This window comes from Oryx dammah, unplaced genomic scaffold, assembly GCF_014754425.2.
Source record: "Oryx dammah isolate SB20612 unplaced genomic scaffold, SCBI_Odam_1.1 HiC_scaffold_25, whole genome shotgun sequence".
Classification (NCBI taxonomy): Eukaryota; Metazoa; Chordata; class Mammalia; order Artiodactyla; family Bovidae; genus Oryx; species Oryx dammah.
The window spans coordinates 70,872,997-70,892,093 of NW_024070209.1; the positions used below are offsets into that span (position 1 = coordinate 70,872,997).

General features: G+C 36.2%; 1 protein-coding gene across 4 annotated transcripts in view; it reads right to left on the reverse strand.

Annotated features, from left to right (window-relative positions):
* The window catches only part of BABAM2 (BRISC and BRCA1 A complex member 2), a 410,927-nt gene that overhangs the window by 259,778 nt on the left and 132,052 nt on the right, over nucleotides 1–19,097 (reverse strand). For all 4 annotated transcript variants that reach the window (XM_040224352.1, XM_040224354.1, XM_040224353.1 and 1 more), the window contains one exon: nucleotides 16,339–16,413. In XM_040224352.1, coding sequence (XP_040080286.1) covers nucleotides 16,339–16,413 — 75 coding nt within the window. The remainder of the gene's footprint in view (nucleotides 1–16,338; nucleotides 16,414–19,097) is intronic.

Sequence of the window (19,097 nt, forward strand, 5' to 3'; positions counted from 1 at the left end):
ATCTCCTTGCAGTCCAAGGGACTCTCAAGAGTCTTCTCCAACACCACAGTTCAAAAGCATCAATTCTTCGGCGCTCAGCCTTCTTCACAGTCCAACTCTCACATCCATACATGACCACAGGAAAAACTATAGCCTTGACTAGATGGACCTTAGTCAGCTTTGCAGTTACCTGGCAGTTAATCTTCTAGTTAGGCCAATACTGCTCTAAATTAGCACCACAATCCCCATGGTAGTGGTACAACCTTAATGGAATTCAGAAGAAACTAAGAGCTCTCTAGAGGGAATAATCTGAGTCCATTCTATTTCAGGGAAGGAAATATTAGAGGTACACTTGATCTCTATACTTAACTTGCTGTAACTAACTCTTTGACTCATTATCAGACAGGATTTAGCCTATAAACTATAGATTTCTCTGTCACAGTGGTTGGCACACAGTAAGTACTCAATATTGAATGAAAGTGTAAACAAATACATGAGTCAACAATCACAAAACTTTGAGACACATTGTATAATCTTCATAGTTCCAAAGAAGTAAACTGATCATCTTTAGTGGCCCACTTCTTAAGTAGTTCGAAAGGCTGAACTAAAAAAAGGGTAAAAAGCAGGATCCTTGGAAAGAACAGTGGGAGAGAAAAAGACCAATGCAAGGAGTATGTAGCTGAGAGAACCAATAGAGAGGGTAATACGTGATGATTCAGATTTTCTCACTAACGCCTAAATATATATGGATATTTGTCTTTTATTTTCAGTTTGCTAGGAGTCACTATTATCCTGAAAGGTGAAACTATAAGGAAGATGTACCACTTCATCACCTTCATATATTACCAGGAGAAGGGGGAGGGACAGATAGGGAGTTTGAGATTGACATGTACACATTGCTAAATTTTAAACAGATAAACAAAAAGGACCTACTGTATGGTACAGGAAACTCTGCTTAATACTCTAAAATAACCTAAGAAAAGAATCTGAAAAAGAATAGATACATGTATATGTATAACTGAATCACTCTGCTGTACACCTAACGCAACACTGTTAATCAATTATACTCCAATATAAGATTTTTTTTTAAGTTTTTTAAGTCTTCTGAACTAAAAGTAAAGAAAAAAATCAGAGCAGAATTTTTTTTTAATTCATGCATTCTTTTTTTTTATTTTTTTGGTTTTTATCAACCCAGTTATTTTGGGTTGCTATTCACTAAAAGCTATAAGAATGTCAGTGTCGAGGCCATATGTTGAAAGTCAACAGGATTCTTTTTCTTCTAGCGTTCTCTCTTTTATTGGCAGGTTTTCCTAGTAAGATCTGTCATCTGGAAGAGCTCATTCTGCACAGTTGATGATTTTCCATAGGTTATGTTTTCAGGCTGAATCATAATCTTTTGTAGCCATAATCTGCTGAAATTCTCGTTACATTCATAGAATATTTAAAACATTTCATTTTTTTTCAAACTGTAATATATGAGTTTTCCCCATCTTCACAATTAAACCAATATCAAAATGTCTTGGCAGAATTAATTATAGGGTGGGAAGGGTAATTAAATTTTAGAGCTTAAAACCCCAAATCTACTACAGAGTTGTAAACTTAGAATTTTATGTACTCTTAACAAAGGTTGTCTGCATCAGCCAAGCAAGTTCACAGATGTTACATTGCGTGACTTGATTCTGATTTATGGTTAAGATTGTTAGAACTTGTATTGTGCCCTTGTTACACATGTACATTGTAAATATTGCATAAGAAGACTGGAATGCAATAGCCATAAAAATAATTGCAGGCTATTACATAATCAGGAGTCTGTTTCTATCCTTTATTAGACTAGTCTCATCATACCAAGTAAAATATATATACCAAATAAAAATAGAATAAGTTCTAGAATTATATATCCTTTTCCATGTTTTCTTCAGATGTAAGATTTTAACTGCTATAATGTGGATCATAATTTTTTAAAAAAAAATCAGCAGAAAAAGCAGAGTTTGCTAAAATAATAAAAGAAATCATCTACACTGTCATGTTGTCATTCTACAGATACTATATCGGTTCAGTTCAGTTGCTCAGTTGTGTCCGATTCTTTGCGACCCCATGAACTGCAGCACGCCAGGCCTCCCTATCCATCACCAACTCCCAGAGTTTACCCAAACTTATGTCCATTGAGTCAGTAATGCTATCTAACCATCTCATCCTCTGTTGTTCCCTTCTCCTCCTGCCTTCAATCTTTCCCAGCATCAGGGCCTTTTCCAATAAGTCAACTCTTGGCATGAGGTGGCCAAAGTATTGGAGTTTAAGCTTCAACATCAGTCCTTCCAATAAATACCCAGGACTGATCTCCTTTAGGATGGACTGGGACCATCCTAAAGGAGGGACTCTCCCTTTTTTGCAAGGGACTCTCAAGAGTCTTCTCAACACCACACTTCAAAAGCATCAATTCTTCAGCACTCAGTTTTCTTTATACTCCAATGCTCACATCTATACATGACCACTGAAAAACCATAACCTTGACTAGACAGACCTTTGTTGACAAAGTAATGTCTCTGCTTTTTAATATGCTGTCTAGGTTGGTCATAACTTTCCTTCCAAGGAGTAAGCGTCTTTTATTTTTTTCCTTCATTCTTTTTCTTTAATGGGTGACTAATATTCCATTGTATATGTACCACATCTTCTTTATCCATTTATCTATTGATGAACATTTAGGTTCCTTCCATAAATAATGCTGCTATGAACATTTTAGTGTATATGTCCTTTTCAAATTAGCATTTACTTTTTTTTTTTTTTGTATAAATACTCAGAAGTGGAATTGCTGGATTATATGATATTTCTATTTTTTATTTTTTTTAGGACCTGCCATACTTTTAAATTCATGGCTGCAATCACCATCTACAGTGATTTTGGAGCCCCCAAAAATAAAGTCAGCCACTGTTTCCACTATTTCCCCATCTATTTGCCATGAAGTGATGGGACCAGATGCCATGATCTTACTTTTCTGAATGTGGAGCTTTAAGCCAACTTGTTCACTCTCCTCTTTCAAGAGGCTATTTAGTTCTTCTTCCCTTTCTGCCATAAGGGTGGTATCAACTGCATATCTAAGGTTATTGATACTTCTCCTGGCAATCTTGATTCCAGCTTGTGCTTCATCCAGCCCAGCGTTTCTCATGATGTACTCTGCATATAAGTTAAATAAGCAGGGTAACAATATACAGTCTTGACATACTCCTTTTCCTATTTGGAACCAGTCTATTATTCCATATCCAGTTCTAACTGTTGCTTCTTGACCTGCATACAGGTTTCTCAAGAGGCAGGTCAAGTGGTCTGGTATTCCCATCTCTTGAAGAATTTTCCACAGCTTATTGTGATCCACACAGTCGAAGGCTTTGGCATAGTCAATAAAGCAGAAGTAGATGTTTTTCTGGAACTCTGTTGCTTTTTCAATGATCCAGCGGATGTTGGCAATTTGATCTCTGGTTCCTCTGCCTTTTCTAAAACCAGCTTGAACATCAGAAAGTTCACGGTTCACATACTGCTGAAGCCTGGCTTGGAGAATTTTGAGCATTACTTTACTAGCATGTGAGATATACACAAACACGTATTTTTTTTAAAGCAAACTCTTCCTGAGTATATACTGTGTTCAGGACAGTACCCTAGAATGCAGGGAAATATAAAGAGAATACTAATTCTTCCAAAAAGAGCTTAAGCTCACAAACATGATCCTTTCCTTCCTATGTACCACTACTACTGTATCATGTCACGTCTAGACATTTGCTGTCTCCTCTACCCTACACTTCTAGCCTCCATGTGCCATCTCCAATAAATCTTTTAAAAAAATATATGTATTTATTTATTTGGCTGTGCCGGGTCTAAGTTGCAGCAAGGGGGATCTTTAGTTGCAGCATGCAAACTCTTAGTAGTGGCATGTGGGATCTAGTTCCCTGACCAGGGATTGAACCTCAGGGCTCGTGCATCAAGGGTGCCAAGTCTTAGCTGCTGGACTGCCAGAAAGTCCTCTATTTGTGGGCTGGACTTAAGCTACTTCTAACTAAGTGAATGAACGAGACACTGTGAGACTTTAGACACTGGGTCTGAAGCTTCCTTCTTACTCTCTCAGATTGCTTGCCCTGGAGGAAGTCTGGTGCCATGTTGTGAGGACACTCAAGCAGCCTATAGAGAAGTCCGTCTAAGTAAGGAATTACGTTCTCCTGCCAACAGTCCTGTGAATGAGCCATCCTGGAAGTGGATGCTCCAGGAAGAGATAAGCCTTCAGATGACTACATCACTGCCAACATCCTGACAGCCACCATATGAAAGACTCTGAGCTGGAAACTCACAGCTAAGTCACTCCCAAATTCCTAACCCAGGGGAACTATGACATAATGAATGTTCACTGTTTCGAAGCATTAAGTTCTGGAATAATTTATTATGCAATAGTAAATAACTGCTATACTACCTATAGTATAAATGTCTACCAGGAAGAATGACTTCAGATAAAAATATAAATCTTTATGACAATATTCCCAAACAGTATACCAAAGAATAAATAGCCTCTTAACCTGTGGTATCACTGATATGATTAGAAAGCACAGTGAGGACACAGATCATATTTATTAAGGTTTCCCCCATACATATCCTCAGTATCAAGTATGGAGCCTAATACAGTAACAGTTCAATAATATTTGTTGAATGGATGGACCCCTTTCTGAGGATGGCTCTGAAGCAGATTTTCTTACAATATAATAGATTTTACAGCCCTGAGTTTCTTAGCAAAAGATAAGACTAGGCATGACAAATGGAGTTAGAATACAATTCCTTAAAACCCTCTACAATCAATATTTTGGGGTGCTTTTTTTTTACCCTTCTTATTGAAAAATACAACTACAAGTACAGAAACTGACACACAAAAATATCTATAGCTTAGTGAATTACTAAAAGACAAACACCCTCAAAAGAACCTCCCAGGTCAAAAAATAGAACTTTGTCAGCTATCCCAAGAGTCCCTCCAAACAGAGCATGTGTGCAGATATAGTTTCCTTACATCCCATATCTAAGCAAGGAAAGAACCAGAAAAGAGAGAGGAGATTTATGCTTAGAAAAGAGGGAGGAGATTAAAGGAGAATCAGATCCAAGGGGTGACTTTCGTCATGGCCAGGATCTCATGAGCAGAGTTCCCACAGCATTAAGACCTGGCTGCCAACTGTAAAACCTGTGGGTGAGAAGCAAGAGCTGTGTGATAGGATCACGAATGAGAAGACCCTTAATGTGAATCTATTATCTTTTTTTCCTTAAAATTTTAATACTTAGCATAAAAGAGGCATGGATGGCATTCCTGAATGAGATGTAATGGTGGCAGCAGGTTCAGACCTCACATTGTAAATCAGACAGCACTCTTGCTTTGTAGATTTTAATTTTAGGGAGCTTTATGCCACATTATTCACTAAAATTAAACTGCCTTGAACTGTTGTGTTATTGTCTAATAATGAAACAGATGATAGTGTGCTAACAAGGTAAATAAGTTGAATTTCAGGTATAAAATTTTTTTTACTGAGATTATGGATTGCCTGAATGTTCTAGCATAAAATCTCAGTTCTGTGTCTGTTAATCCTCAGCATATGGGATTATGACAAATTTCCTAAAAGAGATCAACTGTCAACTAAACAGTAGAGTATTGTAATAATTCAAAATGACTGAAAAACTGAAAAAGAATAGCCTCATGTTGATTTCCAATTTTTTTGCAACATCACTTATGGAACCTAGAAAAGACTAAATCATTCTAAAACTACTGTGGGAACTTGCTTAACTATATTCAGGGTGGAAAACAGATTTTATGCAGCCTTAACAGGGCTCGTAAGTCTTGCTCTTTAATGACGTAATTGTTTAGAGGAGCTAATAAAGTTTCCTGGACAGGCTATAATAGATTTCAAATGAACACAAGTCTAGATGACTCTACCAGTCTACAAAGCAGGACACATGTGACCACAGGATACACAAGACTGAAGCAGGTTCCATTCACGGCCAAGTGACTTGCTGAAGTAACTTTTTAGAGAGGGGTGGAGGTGGAATGTATTCGCCCCAAAAAGTTCCTGTCAAAAATAGAAGTATTTTCACAATTCTACTATATCAGAGGCTAGACAGAACTATGTTGATCTACAAATGTGTAACAATAAAGCTCCTCCCTCTTGTGCCTGTTCTACTGTATCAGAGGCTAGACAGACCTATGAATGTGTAACAATACAGTTCCTCCCCTTTGCACCAAGAAACAGGCCTGCTCTACCACTAGTCTGCATGACAATCTCTCATGGTGGAAAGAGCCTGGGTTTTCAAGTGAGACAAACCTGAATGGAAACCCTGTGTTCTGCCACATATAGATAAGGTAACCTGCATAACCCAGTTAACTTCTCTCAGCTTTAGTTTTAATATCAAATTATTCATTGTTAGGGGGAAAAAAGTGACAGTGCTACAACTGATTTTTATATATCAATCCTGTATCTTGCAACATGACAAAATCATGTATTAGTTCTAGAAACATTTTTGTAGATTCCTTAGGTTTTTCTACATAATAATCATATCCTCTGTGCATAAAAACAGTTGCTTCTTCCTTTCTACTCTGTGTGCCTTTTATTCCTTTTTCTTGCCTTATTGCACTGACTAGAAACTCCAGTAATTAACAGTATTGGTGAAAGTAAACATCCTTGCCTTGCTATTAACCTTAGAGGAAAAACAGTGGTCTTTTCCACCATTAAGTATAATATTAACTATAGACTTTTCAGAGATACAAGTTACCAGGTGAGGAAGTCCCTTTTTAGTTCTGGGTTTTTATCTGGAGACTTTTTATCAGGAATGGATGTTTGGTTCTGCCAAATGTTCTTTCTGTGCCTATTAAGATGATCATATAGTCTTTCTTTTTTTTTGTTTGGTAATACGGTGAATCATATTGTTGGTTTTTTAAACATGCAGCCTATCTTGCATCCCTGGGATAAACTCCACTTGGTCATGATATATGTTACCTTTTCTTTATATATTACTGTATTGAATTTCAATACAATACAAAATTTTATTTTGAATTTTGCATCTATATTCATGAAAGACATTCATTTGTATTTTTCTTTTCTTGTAATATCTTTGTTTGATTTTTGTTATCAGGTAATGATATCCTCACAAAATCAGTCAGAAAGCATTCTCTATTTTCCAATTTTCCAAAAGAACGTGTAGAATTCATGTATTATTTTTCCTTAAATAATTGATGAACCTTACCAGTGAAGGCATCATGTGCCTATAGTTTCCTTTACAGGAAGGTATTTAACCATTTAACTATGACAGACATAAGACTACTCAAGTTAGCCACTTCTTCTTGAATATGTTTTGATAAACAATGAAAAATTTTTTAAATACAAGAACACATAAGCCAGCATGTCACTGCCCATCAGAGTGATGATGACATGTTACCACACCATGTAGCCTCTAGAAAACTTCACTACTCAATCTAGAGGTAAATAAATTCTTAATTTTATTTTGAACATAGTTTTTACTTCATGGACCCTCTAAAATGGTCTTGGTGACACCAGGAGTCCAGGGACCACACTTTTGCTGAGTACCAGGCTATGCAACAGAGGTTAAGAATACCATCACCATCAATATTCCAGGATTTTATGTTAAAGACTATTTTCATGAAGTAGCCACATACTGAACAGATATTCAAAGCAGTATAGACTACTTTTCCAGAGTTAGCACAAAGTTTGAAAAAACTAAATTATTGTCCATCCTGCTTCAAAGGAGCCAAAGCTTTTTATATGCACCCTTGGAACAAAGAATGACACCAACGTTGTTTCTGGGTGTCACCCATTTCAACAATACGGTCATCATGTAAAAAAAAACCAAAAGCTGCAGTAAATGGATTCAAGAAAGGAATAGGATCTTCAGAAAAATAGTAGAAAGAGGGCAAATATCACTGTGACATTATTTTGTAATGAAACTAAGATCAAAATATAAGTGCGCTGTTAAAATTTGTTTTAAAATATTTTATAAAAGAAAAAAACAAAATCCCTCTCCACCAGTTCTGTATTAGATGCCATCCTAATCAAGGGCTGAAGTTTCCTTTTGCTACTCCAAATCCTGGTGGTGCATTTATAGAGAAAAAAAGGAGACTGAAATATTGTCTAACAGTGAATACAACACCCAGCTCAGCAAAGAAGAACAAAACTGAAAACCCCAGGATACTTAAGAGATTGCTGTGTCTCAGGATAAGGAAGGCAAGGGCAGCCAGGGTCCTAGAAGACAAGGTATGAGCCAGAACAGTACTTCTCAAAATATCTAAGATAAAGGAGATGCTACTGTTTGTTTGCTTTTTTTCTAATCTTTCACAGATTGATGGCTTCATAAAATACATTAAAAATGAGTTATTATAAAGAGAAAAAATTTAAACATCAAAATGCAAACCCACTATTTTTATCATTACAGTCAACAGACATATGATTATTCTGTCAAATTGCTTTAAATGCTTCTAAAGACTATCAATTCTGTACTTATTTCTTCATGAGTAAAAACATATACTTTGGATAGCACTGACTAGAAGGTTCTGACTATACTGTTTCCTCTCTTCCACTTTCTCAGGTTGATCACTGAGTTAGGTGAGTAAGCACACCACCTACATGTATTAAAACTTCATCGAGTCTGAAACATGGTCACCATGAGCCTTAATATTCAGTTCTACATTCCTTGAACCCTGCCTACCAGCCTCATTTCCCTCTTCCTTCTCCCCAATCATTTTATATACTGTTTCCTGGCAGATTTCTCTTCCTGAATATAATCCCAATCATAGTTTTACTCAAAACAGTCACTAAACTCCATGGTTGAATATTTAAGACTCTATCCATATCATTCCCACCTCTGGTGGCTCAGAGGTTAAAGCATCTGTCGGCAATGTGGGACACCTGGGTTCGATCCCTGGGTTGGGAAGATACCCTGGAGAAGGAAATGGCAACCCACTCCAGTATTCTTGCCTGGAGAATCTCATGGATGTAGGAGCCTGGTGGGCTACAGTCCACAATGTCGCAAAGAGTTGGACACAACTGAGCGACTTCATTTTCACTTCTTTCACTTTCTATATCATTATGTATATTTAAAAATGCCTTTCCTTTCTTATTTCTCACTAGTCTGTACACATGTTCTGTCATTTAAGCAAACTAAACTGTTCCACTATTCTCCAAATGTTCTTTCCTTGCCACCTAAAATCATGCTCATACTTTCTCTATCAAAACAAGTCTTTTAGGCCCATCTCAAATATCACCTCCTTTATAAAGGTCTTTTCTACCTAGAGGTAATCTCTCACCAATCCACTAAAGAACTTTGTACTTCTCTTATGGTACTTAATTTATTATGACTTGCATTACTATTGTCTATGCAATCATCCTAACACACCAAACCAGATTTTACTTTTATCTGAATTGTATGCCCGCTGATTGATGAAAACACATTAACAGTAACAGATGACAGTGATAAACCGACACTACCCCTGTCAAGTGCCAGGCAGTAACTGTATGATGTGAGTAGGGGAAATGTCACCATTGAGAAAACAGCTCCAAAAAAAAAAAGAGTCAACCTGTAATGATCATATCTTACAATTCTTGTTACCCTCACTGAACTATCTGGTTTCAATCCACACTTTCCTTTCTGAATTATAGGTGGCAATACTTCCCCCATAAACAAGCTGGGGGGAAAAAAAAGGAGTCAATATTAAGGGATTCATCTATACTTTGCTTTAAAAAACCAATTACATAAAACAGGATTAGTAAAATAAGGAGGTTTAGTTTTTCTTCACCAGCTCAATAAATACAAATTAATGGTGATGATCAGAGTTCTAATGAACATTACCCTGATCAATCCTATCTGAAGCTTTGTGCATATTTCTGGGCACCACAGTTTAAGAGAGATGCCAGCAATCTGGAATACCTACTGAAGAGAAGTACAAAGATAGAGAAAGATTTAAAGACTTATGACATATAAGTAGAAAGGACAAAAGATGCCTAGCCTACAAAAGAACAGAATCTCTGGCTGTTTGAATATAAGTGCTTCTGCTATAAAGTGAAAAACTGCATTCCTTTAAAAAACTGCATTCTAATAAATCACACGTTAAAAATAAGAGGCTTATGAGAAAACTATGGCAAGTCTAGACTTTACCTTACAGTTGCCTGTACAATTCTGTAACTGTAGCATTAACAAAAACCAAAGTATATCCAGTGAAACTACTAATATACCTAAAATGACATGCTATAGTTGTAATAAACAAAGAATTATTATACTAAGTATAGGACTTTTAAAAAGCTGAAGATAACTTAATGAAAGGGGTGACAAGGAAAGCCTGAAACAGCTGAGTTACAGGAAAACGTAGAGGGACATCATCATTAGAAGTTATAGCGGAGAAGCAGGTTTTGGACAAAATGTAATGATGCCAGAGAGAAAGAGCTCTGGCTTATTGTCTTATGTTTGTTTCTTTTCCACAAAGATGGGAAGAAGCTATGCAGTAAATACTTAAAAACAGAATGTACAGCAAAACTGAGCCAAGTGGAAGGAATGAAGTGAATGGACATTGTGTGCCATACAAGAACCCTTCACAGCTTGCTAAATTCATCTGCACTAGTGAACTTTCATTCAGCTGCTATTTGGTGGTCAACCTATTAACTATAAACCATGGCAACTTTTGCCTTATACTGATATACTTCCACTATTTATCAATCATATATGAACTAATTCATGATACTAAAGCATTGTTATGTAATAGAATACACTCTACTTGAAGAACTAACAAGATATATGGGGACAAGGCAACAAAGCTGGTCAACTAATAGTGATCTGAGACACAGCTCCACTATAAAATTATAATTTAGAGGAAAAAACAAAAGCATACCATAAAAAAATAAAAGCAAAAGAAAACAGTAAAACAACAAAACAAAACCAAAAGGAGAAATTTCACAGAAGCTGCCTGTGACTATTCTTCATTTTCTGTAGGGAAAAATATTATGTTCAGATTACCATAAATTATATACAAAAATTTGGGGCAAGTGAAAATTTGGGTTTGACAAGTGAAAATTTGGGTTCTGAATTCTAGATGCGGGGAAAACAGGACAGAAGAAAAATGAAGCAGTAACTATAACTCTATCTTAATTTCAATGAAGTGCTTTCTTCCTAGAACACAATAAATTCAATACTTTGAAATATAAATTAATGACTAAATAAAATCAAAACCATTTCTATTCTGCACTTACTCCAAGCTCAGAAGTGTATTAAGTACTACCATCTTCATCATCTCACTGATATTCCCGACAACCCAATATGGTATGCAATAGCTTGAACACATTTTAACAGTTAGGGGAACTAAGACTTGGAAGAGAACTTAGTAAATTATATGCTGCTAACAGACTGTTTAAATCTAAGAGAAAAGGTGGAATAAAGGAAGGAAGAAAATAAGGAAGAAAGGAAGAAGAAAAGAGGGAGGGAGACTACAACCAAGCTCAAGGTACTAGTTAAATAAAAATAAACAGACCACAGTATTAAAAAACAACTTGAACTCTGTGAACCAAATCTTTTTTTTCTCATCTGTCTATGATGATACTGTGAAGCAATATTTCTCCCACTTTCCATCCTATAATTTAGGAAAGGGGACTGGCAAACAACTGCCCACAGTCTAAAGCCAATCTAATGTCTGGTTTTTTGTAAATAAAGTTTTATTGGGACCCAGACATAATCATTCATTTAGATACTGTCATAGCTGCTTTCACACAGTGACAACAGAGTTAAGTAGGTGATGGAGACCAAATGGCCTGCAAGCCTAAAATTTTACTATCGTGCCCTTTAGTGCAGACATCTAGAGCCCCTGATCTAGAGTATGCTTTTCTCTAAGCCCTGATTCTGTACAGAAGGGAGGTGGGACAAGGACAATGAACTAAAAGCAGTCATTTGTCTCCTCCTTAATGAAGGAATAAAGGGAAATATCCTGCAGGCTATTTCTAGACCATCTCACATGATTAAGTCTCAAATGCAAATTTGGCTCAATTTTAGCAATGATAAATCAGAATTATTACTGGAATAAACAGCACCCTACTTTTATGGCACTTTCTTCCAGGTACACATTCCTACTTTTATAAAAGTATGCCTACTCCTATTTGATTAGACAGAAACTATTTCCTTTCAGATAAGATGAGGGTTTCCTGGGAATTTTTTATGGTCTTTCAAGCACCAGACAGCTGTTTTAAGACTAGATTTCACAGGAGTGAATTAAAGCAGTCTTTATTTATAAAAGCTGCTTATTAAGTGTGACTTTATTAGATCTAAAAAATTTCACAAACTAAATTTCAAACTTTGAAGCATCATCTAATGAATGGTTCAGAGAAAAAAATTTTATAGGGATAAAATTTATTTTCACTAAATAAAAATTCACTGAATTTATATTCATTTACCAGGATCAGGGGGCTTTTTAATATTTGCTATCTTATGTTTTCTGAGAAACAACTACAATCAATATATTATATATCACTCTAACAAGCTTGCTATATTTTTAAAAAGAAACTATTTGGGGGAAGTTATCAGTTTCCTTCCTAGCAAATATGTAAAATTAAATGGACTTTCAGACAATTCTTCATAATAAAGGACAAAGCAAGTATTCATCCAAAGGGGGGAAAAAATCCAGGGAGATTAATCAGCCTAATTCTCTTTTTCTGGCTGCACAGAATGGAAAATCCTCCCCTCTTCCTAAAGGAAGGTAAGAAGAGTGAGGAATTTTAAAACTGCAAATTAACTAAAATTCAGTCTTCCGATGACAAGTCACAAAATGTTACTATCATACACACACTTCTTAAATGATCATGCTATTACCTCTTTCCCACTACTATATAAAAGAATGATAGCATCCCACTCTTACCACCTTTATTGAACACAGTACTGGAAGTCCTAGTCATAGCAATCAGCCAAGAAAAAGAAATAAAAGGAATCCAAATTGGGAAGAAGTAAAATTGTCACTGTTTGCAGACGACATGATAATATATGTAGAAAATCCTAAAGATAACAGAAAAAGACTACTAGAGCTCATCAATGAATTCACTAAAGATGCAGAACACAAAATTCATATACAGAAATCCATTGCATATCTACACACTAACAAAGAACTACCAGAAAAAGAAATCAAGAAAATAATTGCATTTATAATCACATCTATAAAAATAAGATAACTTGGTATAAACTTACCTAAAGGAAGTAAAACACCTTTATTCAGAAAACTATAAGTCACTGATGAAAGACACTGAAGATGACACAACAGATGGAAAGATACAAAATGTTCATACACTGGAAGAATTAAATCATTAATTCTTGATCATACAACACAAGGCAACCTACAGATTCACTACAACACCCATCAAAATATCAATGGCATTTTCCCACAGAACTAGAACAAAGAATTCTAAAATTTGTATGAAAACACAAAAGACCCCAAATAGCCAAAAGAATCTTGAGAAAGAGGGACAAAGCTGGAGGGATCACATGCCCTGTCTTCAGACTACACTAAAAATCTACAGTAATCAAAATAGTATGGTACTGACACAAAAACAGACATATAGATCAAAGGAACAGAACAAAGTCCAGAAATAAACCCACATACTTATGGTCAATTAATATATGACAAAGGAGGCAAGAATATACAACGAAGAAAAGACAGTCTCTTTAATAAACTGTGCTTGGAAAATTGGACAGCTATTTGTAAAAGAATGAAATATGAACATTTTCTCACATCATATACAAAAATAAACTCAAAATGAAGTAAAGACCTAAATGTAAGCTCTGAAATCATAAAACTCCTACAAGAAAACATAGGCAGAACTTTTTTTGACACAAATCACAGCAGTATTTTTTGGATCTGTCTCCTAAGGCAAAGAAAACAAAAGGAAAAATAAATCAACAGGACCTAATTCAACTTAAAAGCTTATGTACAGCAAAGGAAACCATCAACAAAATGAAAAGGCAATTGACTAAATGGGAGAAAATATTTTCAAATGATATAACCAATAAGGGGTTAATATCCAAAATATACAAACAGCTCATATAACCCAGTATCAAAAACAAAAACAAAAACAAACAACAAAAAAAAACCCATACAAATAGCTCTACAACTCAATAAAAAAAATTAAATAAAAAAGACCTAAATAGAAGGGGCAGAAGATCTAAACAGACATTTCTCCAAAGAATACATACAGATGGCCAACAGGTACATGACAAGACGCTCAACACTGCTAACTATTAGAGAAATGCAAGTCAAAACTACAATAAGGTATCACCTCACAAAAATCAGAATGGCCATTGTCAAAAAGTCTATAAATAATAAATTCTGGAGAGGGTATGCCGAAAAATGAACCTGCCTACACTGATATTTTTTGTCCTGTTGTTTTACTCTCTTTGCAGGAACTAAAAGATCCAGAAAGACATTAGTGCTGCAAGGTAGGCGTTTTACTTAGAGTAGAAAAAGTACTTCATTGTACTTTGGGAGAGGGAAAAATACACTTTCCAATTTTGCCAAATAGGTTCTACCTTTTTCCTATCTGACTGGCAAGGAAAGTAAGGGCATAACAACATAAAGACAGAATTCTTAGAACAGAAAATACAGAAATTTGATTTTGAAGAGGGAAAAAAATTACATAGATTATGATCCAAGAAGTGTTTTTTTTTTTTTCTTTGACCTTCAATAACATGAGCAGAGGCAACACTAAGTTCAAATAAACAGGATAACCATTCAAACTGATAAGGCCCAACAGATCAAAACAAAGACACTGTAACTATAAATTAAGGATTAAAGTGACTATGTGAATAATAATCCTCTCATATACTGTTAAAATTTTGTTTTAAATGAGCAGAAATAGAGTTTTAACTGGACATATGGAAGGCAGTGAGTCTGTTATGTAAGAGTCTCGAAGGAGACTTTGTTATTCTAATAGAGCACCGTAACTGTTGAAACCAAATTAATTATGCTTGGTAATTACAGGTCTAATATGTATATTTTCCACAACAGGAGTATTGAGAAACTAATATAAATTGCTAACTTTCATTCTCACTTGGATTTCACAACTCTTGGATACAGAGTGGGAAAACAGTCAACTAGAAATTAAAAATGAAAATTTAATGAGGCACAAAAATCCCATGTTTTACTTAGGGGGTAAAAAAACTAATAAATCCCATGGGTAGAATGCTAAAAAAAAAAAGTCCTAATATTTCCTATGGTCTACAGTTTATATTCTATCAGACTATACTTTAATTCCAATCACTATCAAGAATAATCTCATGTTATTTATGACTACAATAATACACAGGAATATTTGCATGAGGATTTTGTCTTCTCTCTAGACTGTAATAAATATGATTAACTCTCTGAATAATATCAAATTTGGAAGGCAGAAATTTTTCTCACGTTACAGCAAAGCTATATCACCACAGGCTAAATATGACTGAGGCGATACCCAAAACCACATCCACAATAAACTTAGGCCCCTGTCTCAAGGGTTCCTGTTCAGAACTTGCCAGTTCACTGGTCCATAGTTTCTTTCACCTGACTTCCCTGGTGGCTCAGTGGTAAAGAATCCGTCTGCCAATGCAGGACACCAAAGTTCGATGCGTGGGTTGGGAAGATCCCCTGGAGAAAGAAATGGCAACCCACCCCAGTATTCTTGCCTGGAGAATCCCATGGACAGAGTACTCTGGTGGATTACAGTGCATGGGGTCACAAAGAGTCAGACACAACTGAGCTACTAAACAACAACAATCACCGCCTGGTGTGGATTTGGGTTCCACCTCTCCTCTACAAAGCATTTTGCAGACCCCTTCCCAAAGCAGCGGCTCCCAAGCCATCCCCTGCCCTCATTGTATTTTAAAGTACCATATACACTGGCCTAATTCAATTCTGGATCTCTCTAGGGCAGTCCAACTTTGAAGATGCCTGAGATCACGTGCTAACACAAATAAAGAAAATGAAATGCCCTGTAGCACAAAACAGTTAATATGCAATCCTACTTAAAGACAAAATGAATATTAAGGTAATTTTTAAGAGTCTTTCATCCCCAAAAGATCATTAACTAAAGGCAGTCTTTTCCCCAAGGTTTAATTTGTTTATACTAATTTTATCTTATACGGAAAGTCCATTTTGAATTTATTTTTTAGGGCTACGATTTTAGCTCTTAGGTAACTAACTCACTGGATCTTCATGCAATAAAATTTTAAATAGAATTCATCATCTAAACAAAATGTTGGCAAAACATACAAATATTCAAAGTTAAATAATGACTTAAAAAGCTCAACTGCATTCTCATAGTGATACTCATACATTTTTACCTTGAGCAGGTATGTGGGAATATTGCTGAAATCCACTGGCAACTTCAAAAGGAAACGAGCTGAAAATTCACCAGTCTGCAAGAAGTAAAAAAGGTTTAATAATGAGATTAAAATAAAAAATAGATTATGAAGTGACAATTACAGCCAAGGCCACAAGTTCAACCTATTTGAACTGTAGGCATCTTCAAATTGGGTTTCCTAACATCAAGCAAGAAAAGAAAGTTGGAAAAGTAGGGGAGGATCAAAAAGCATTATTAAATTATTAGTTACCAAAAAATACAATTAGAATTTTAAATCTGCATTTTAAATGTGCACTAGAATTATAATGCAGTAGTATTACCTTTCTGTTTTTTAACAGTATGAAAAGAATACATGAATGTGTGATTTTTTTTAATGCAAACAATAGGCACAGACCTGCCCATTCTGATTTTACTAAAGCATTCAGACCATTTCACTAATATTTATAACCCATAGGCTTTTGACATAAATCACCATCCCTTATACTACATCTGGAAGTAAGAACAAAGGTCAAACTTCTATCCACATATATAAAGGAGTATATCAGCAGGTACCCCAAATAAGACTCTAAACTCCTGATGATCTGTTAATATCATCATCAACTAAAATTTTTCAGCAGTTCTATGAACTAGTCTCTACAGGAAAGATGTACAGAGGTTTTGTGATTTAAAACATTTAACCAAGTTAAATAATAACTTCTATTTTTTTTTCTAAAACAGAAAACTCATGTAAAAGAAAAAAGTTTCCCTCTCAATTTAAAATGGGAAATCATCATAATTTATTGTATTTTTTATGATGGGAAAGACTACGGAATGACATTAAAATTAAAAAAAAAGAAAAACAACTCTGTCATGGTCTAGAAGGAGGGGTTTTTCCACCTGTGCTATGCAGACACCTCAGAGTTCTAAGAAGGTGAAGGTGAAGTCGCTCAGTTGTGTCCGACTCTTTGAGACCCCCTGGACTGTAACCTACTAGGCTTCTCCGTCCATGGGATTCTCCAGGCAAGAATACTGGAGTGGATTGCCATTTCCTTCTCCAGGGGATCTTCCCGACCCAGGGATCGAACCCGGGTCTCCCGCATTGGAGGCAGATGCTTTAACCTCTGAGCCACCAGAGTTCTAAGAAATTTCTGCAAAGGCAACAAAGAGGGGTGCTGAGGTAGTGAGGTTCTCGGTCTTTCAGCCTCTCTGACACCAAGCCTGCAGTGCAGCTTGGGATTTCCTTATGATACCATGGGTTTTCTTACGGTGTGCTGTTTGAACAAAGAACTCTCGGGATGAGCTAGAACTACTCTAAAGAGTGGTCTCTGCCTTTTTCATATCATGACCACTAAAGAGCTCCCTGAATCTCTACCTCTTCCCTCCTGATAAAACAAGCACTTCAAACTCCCTAACACATCTTTAAATACAGCAAGCATTTATAAACATTTTTTATAGATGGGTGGATGAACACACTTAAGGATGTATGCACACCTCTTACATAAGATTTCACAAGAGTCACCACTCCTTTCTACAAATACCCAAGTGACTGGCTTCAAGGTCCTGGCCCTAACTGTGACCTAAAACCTTGAAAATGCAAACAGAAATATAAACCTTGAGCTCAAAAGATAAAAATGATAGCTACCATCCACATAGTTGTGTGTTTGTTTTACTGCATACAACATTTTTTAACTAACATCAATCTCTGGCTAAGGACAGAGTACTTCAATCCCACAAGCCTAATCCCATGACAGAAAAGGCAGAAAACAGAGAACCAAATGGCCAGAATCAATGGTGAGGTCCCAGAAGTCATCATGCCACCAGGAATGCCAATGGTGAGAAATGATGCTACTCCTTAGGGCTCAGGAGCTGTGCTCTTCCTTTGATATTTATTCCTCTTTTCAGTAAATGCTAATTCCATTCTTCCGGTCTCTCAAGCCAGAAACCTCAGAATCATCTCTGACACAGTATAGAACCCTAATCGCACAGGCTACTCACAACTGAACACTTAAGAGAACAGTTAAGAGCCACTTAAGGGTCTATAAACAGCTCGTCATGATGGATGGGAGGAGAAGGTTTGTGAAAGAGTCTGATAAAATTCTTACCTTCTGTTATAGTCCCAGATTACTAGAAAGTGTGGTTTTAGTGTTCTGTGAAGCTGCTAGAGGACTAACATACCCTGTGAAGTGTTAAGTTCAAGAGGTCATACTTTGAAACGGGTATGTATGGGAGAAACAGAATTATACAGGAACTTACAAGAGGGGAATATGAGGCTTTTCTGCAGGCTCAGAGGGTAAAGAGTCTGCCAGCAATGCAGGAGACCTGGGTTCCATCCCTGGGTCGGGAAGATCCCCTGGAGAAGGAAATGGCAACCCATTTCAGTGTTCTTGCCTGTAGAATTCCATGGACGGAGGACACTGGCAGGCTACAGTCCATGGGGTTGCAGAATTGGACACAATGGAGCAACTAACACATAAGAGGGTAATCCAGCCCAGTGAGATTTTGGAAAGAACAGAAGTCTCCCTTGAGTGATGCATACAGGGCTATAGAGGGAGGAAGACTCACCAAAGAATACAGGTTCCCAGCAATGGTCCCCTTTTCCATCTTCTGTAAACTCTATTTTTTCCTCTTTACCCACTCACTCCCATTAGCGTGCAAACATCATCTGAAAGGTCTCTTCAAGTCCCATCTCATTTCTCTGTTCTACTATACAAAATTATCTTCTCTAGAGATTAGTCTATATTTGAGGTCTACATTTTCTCT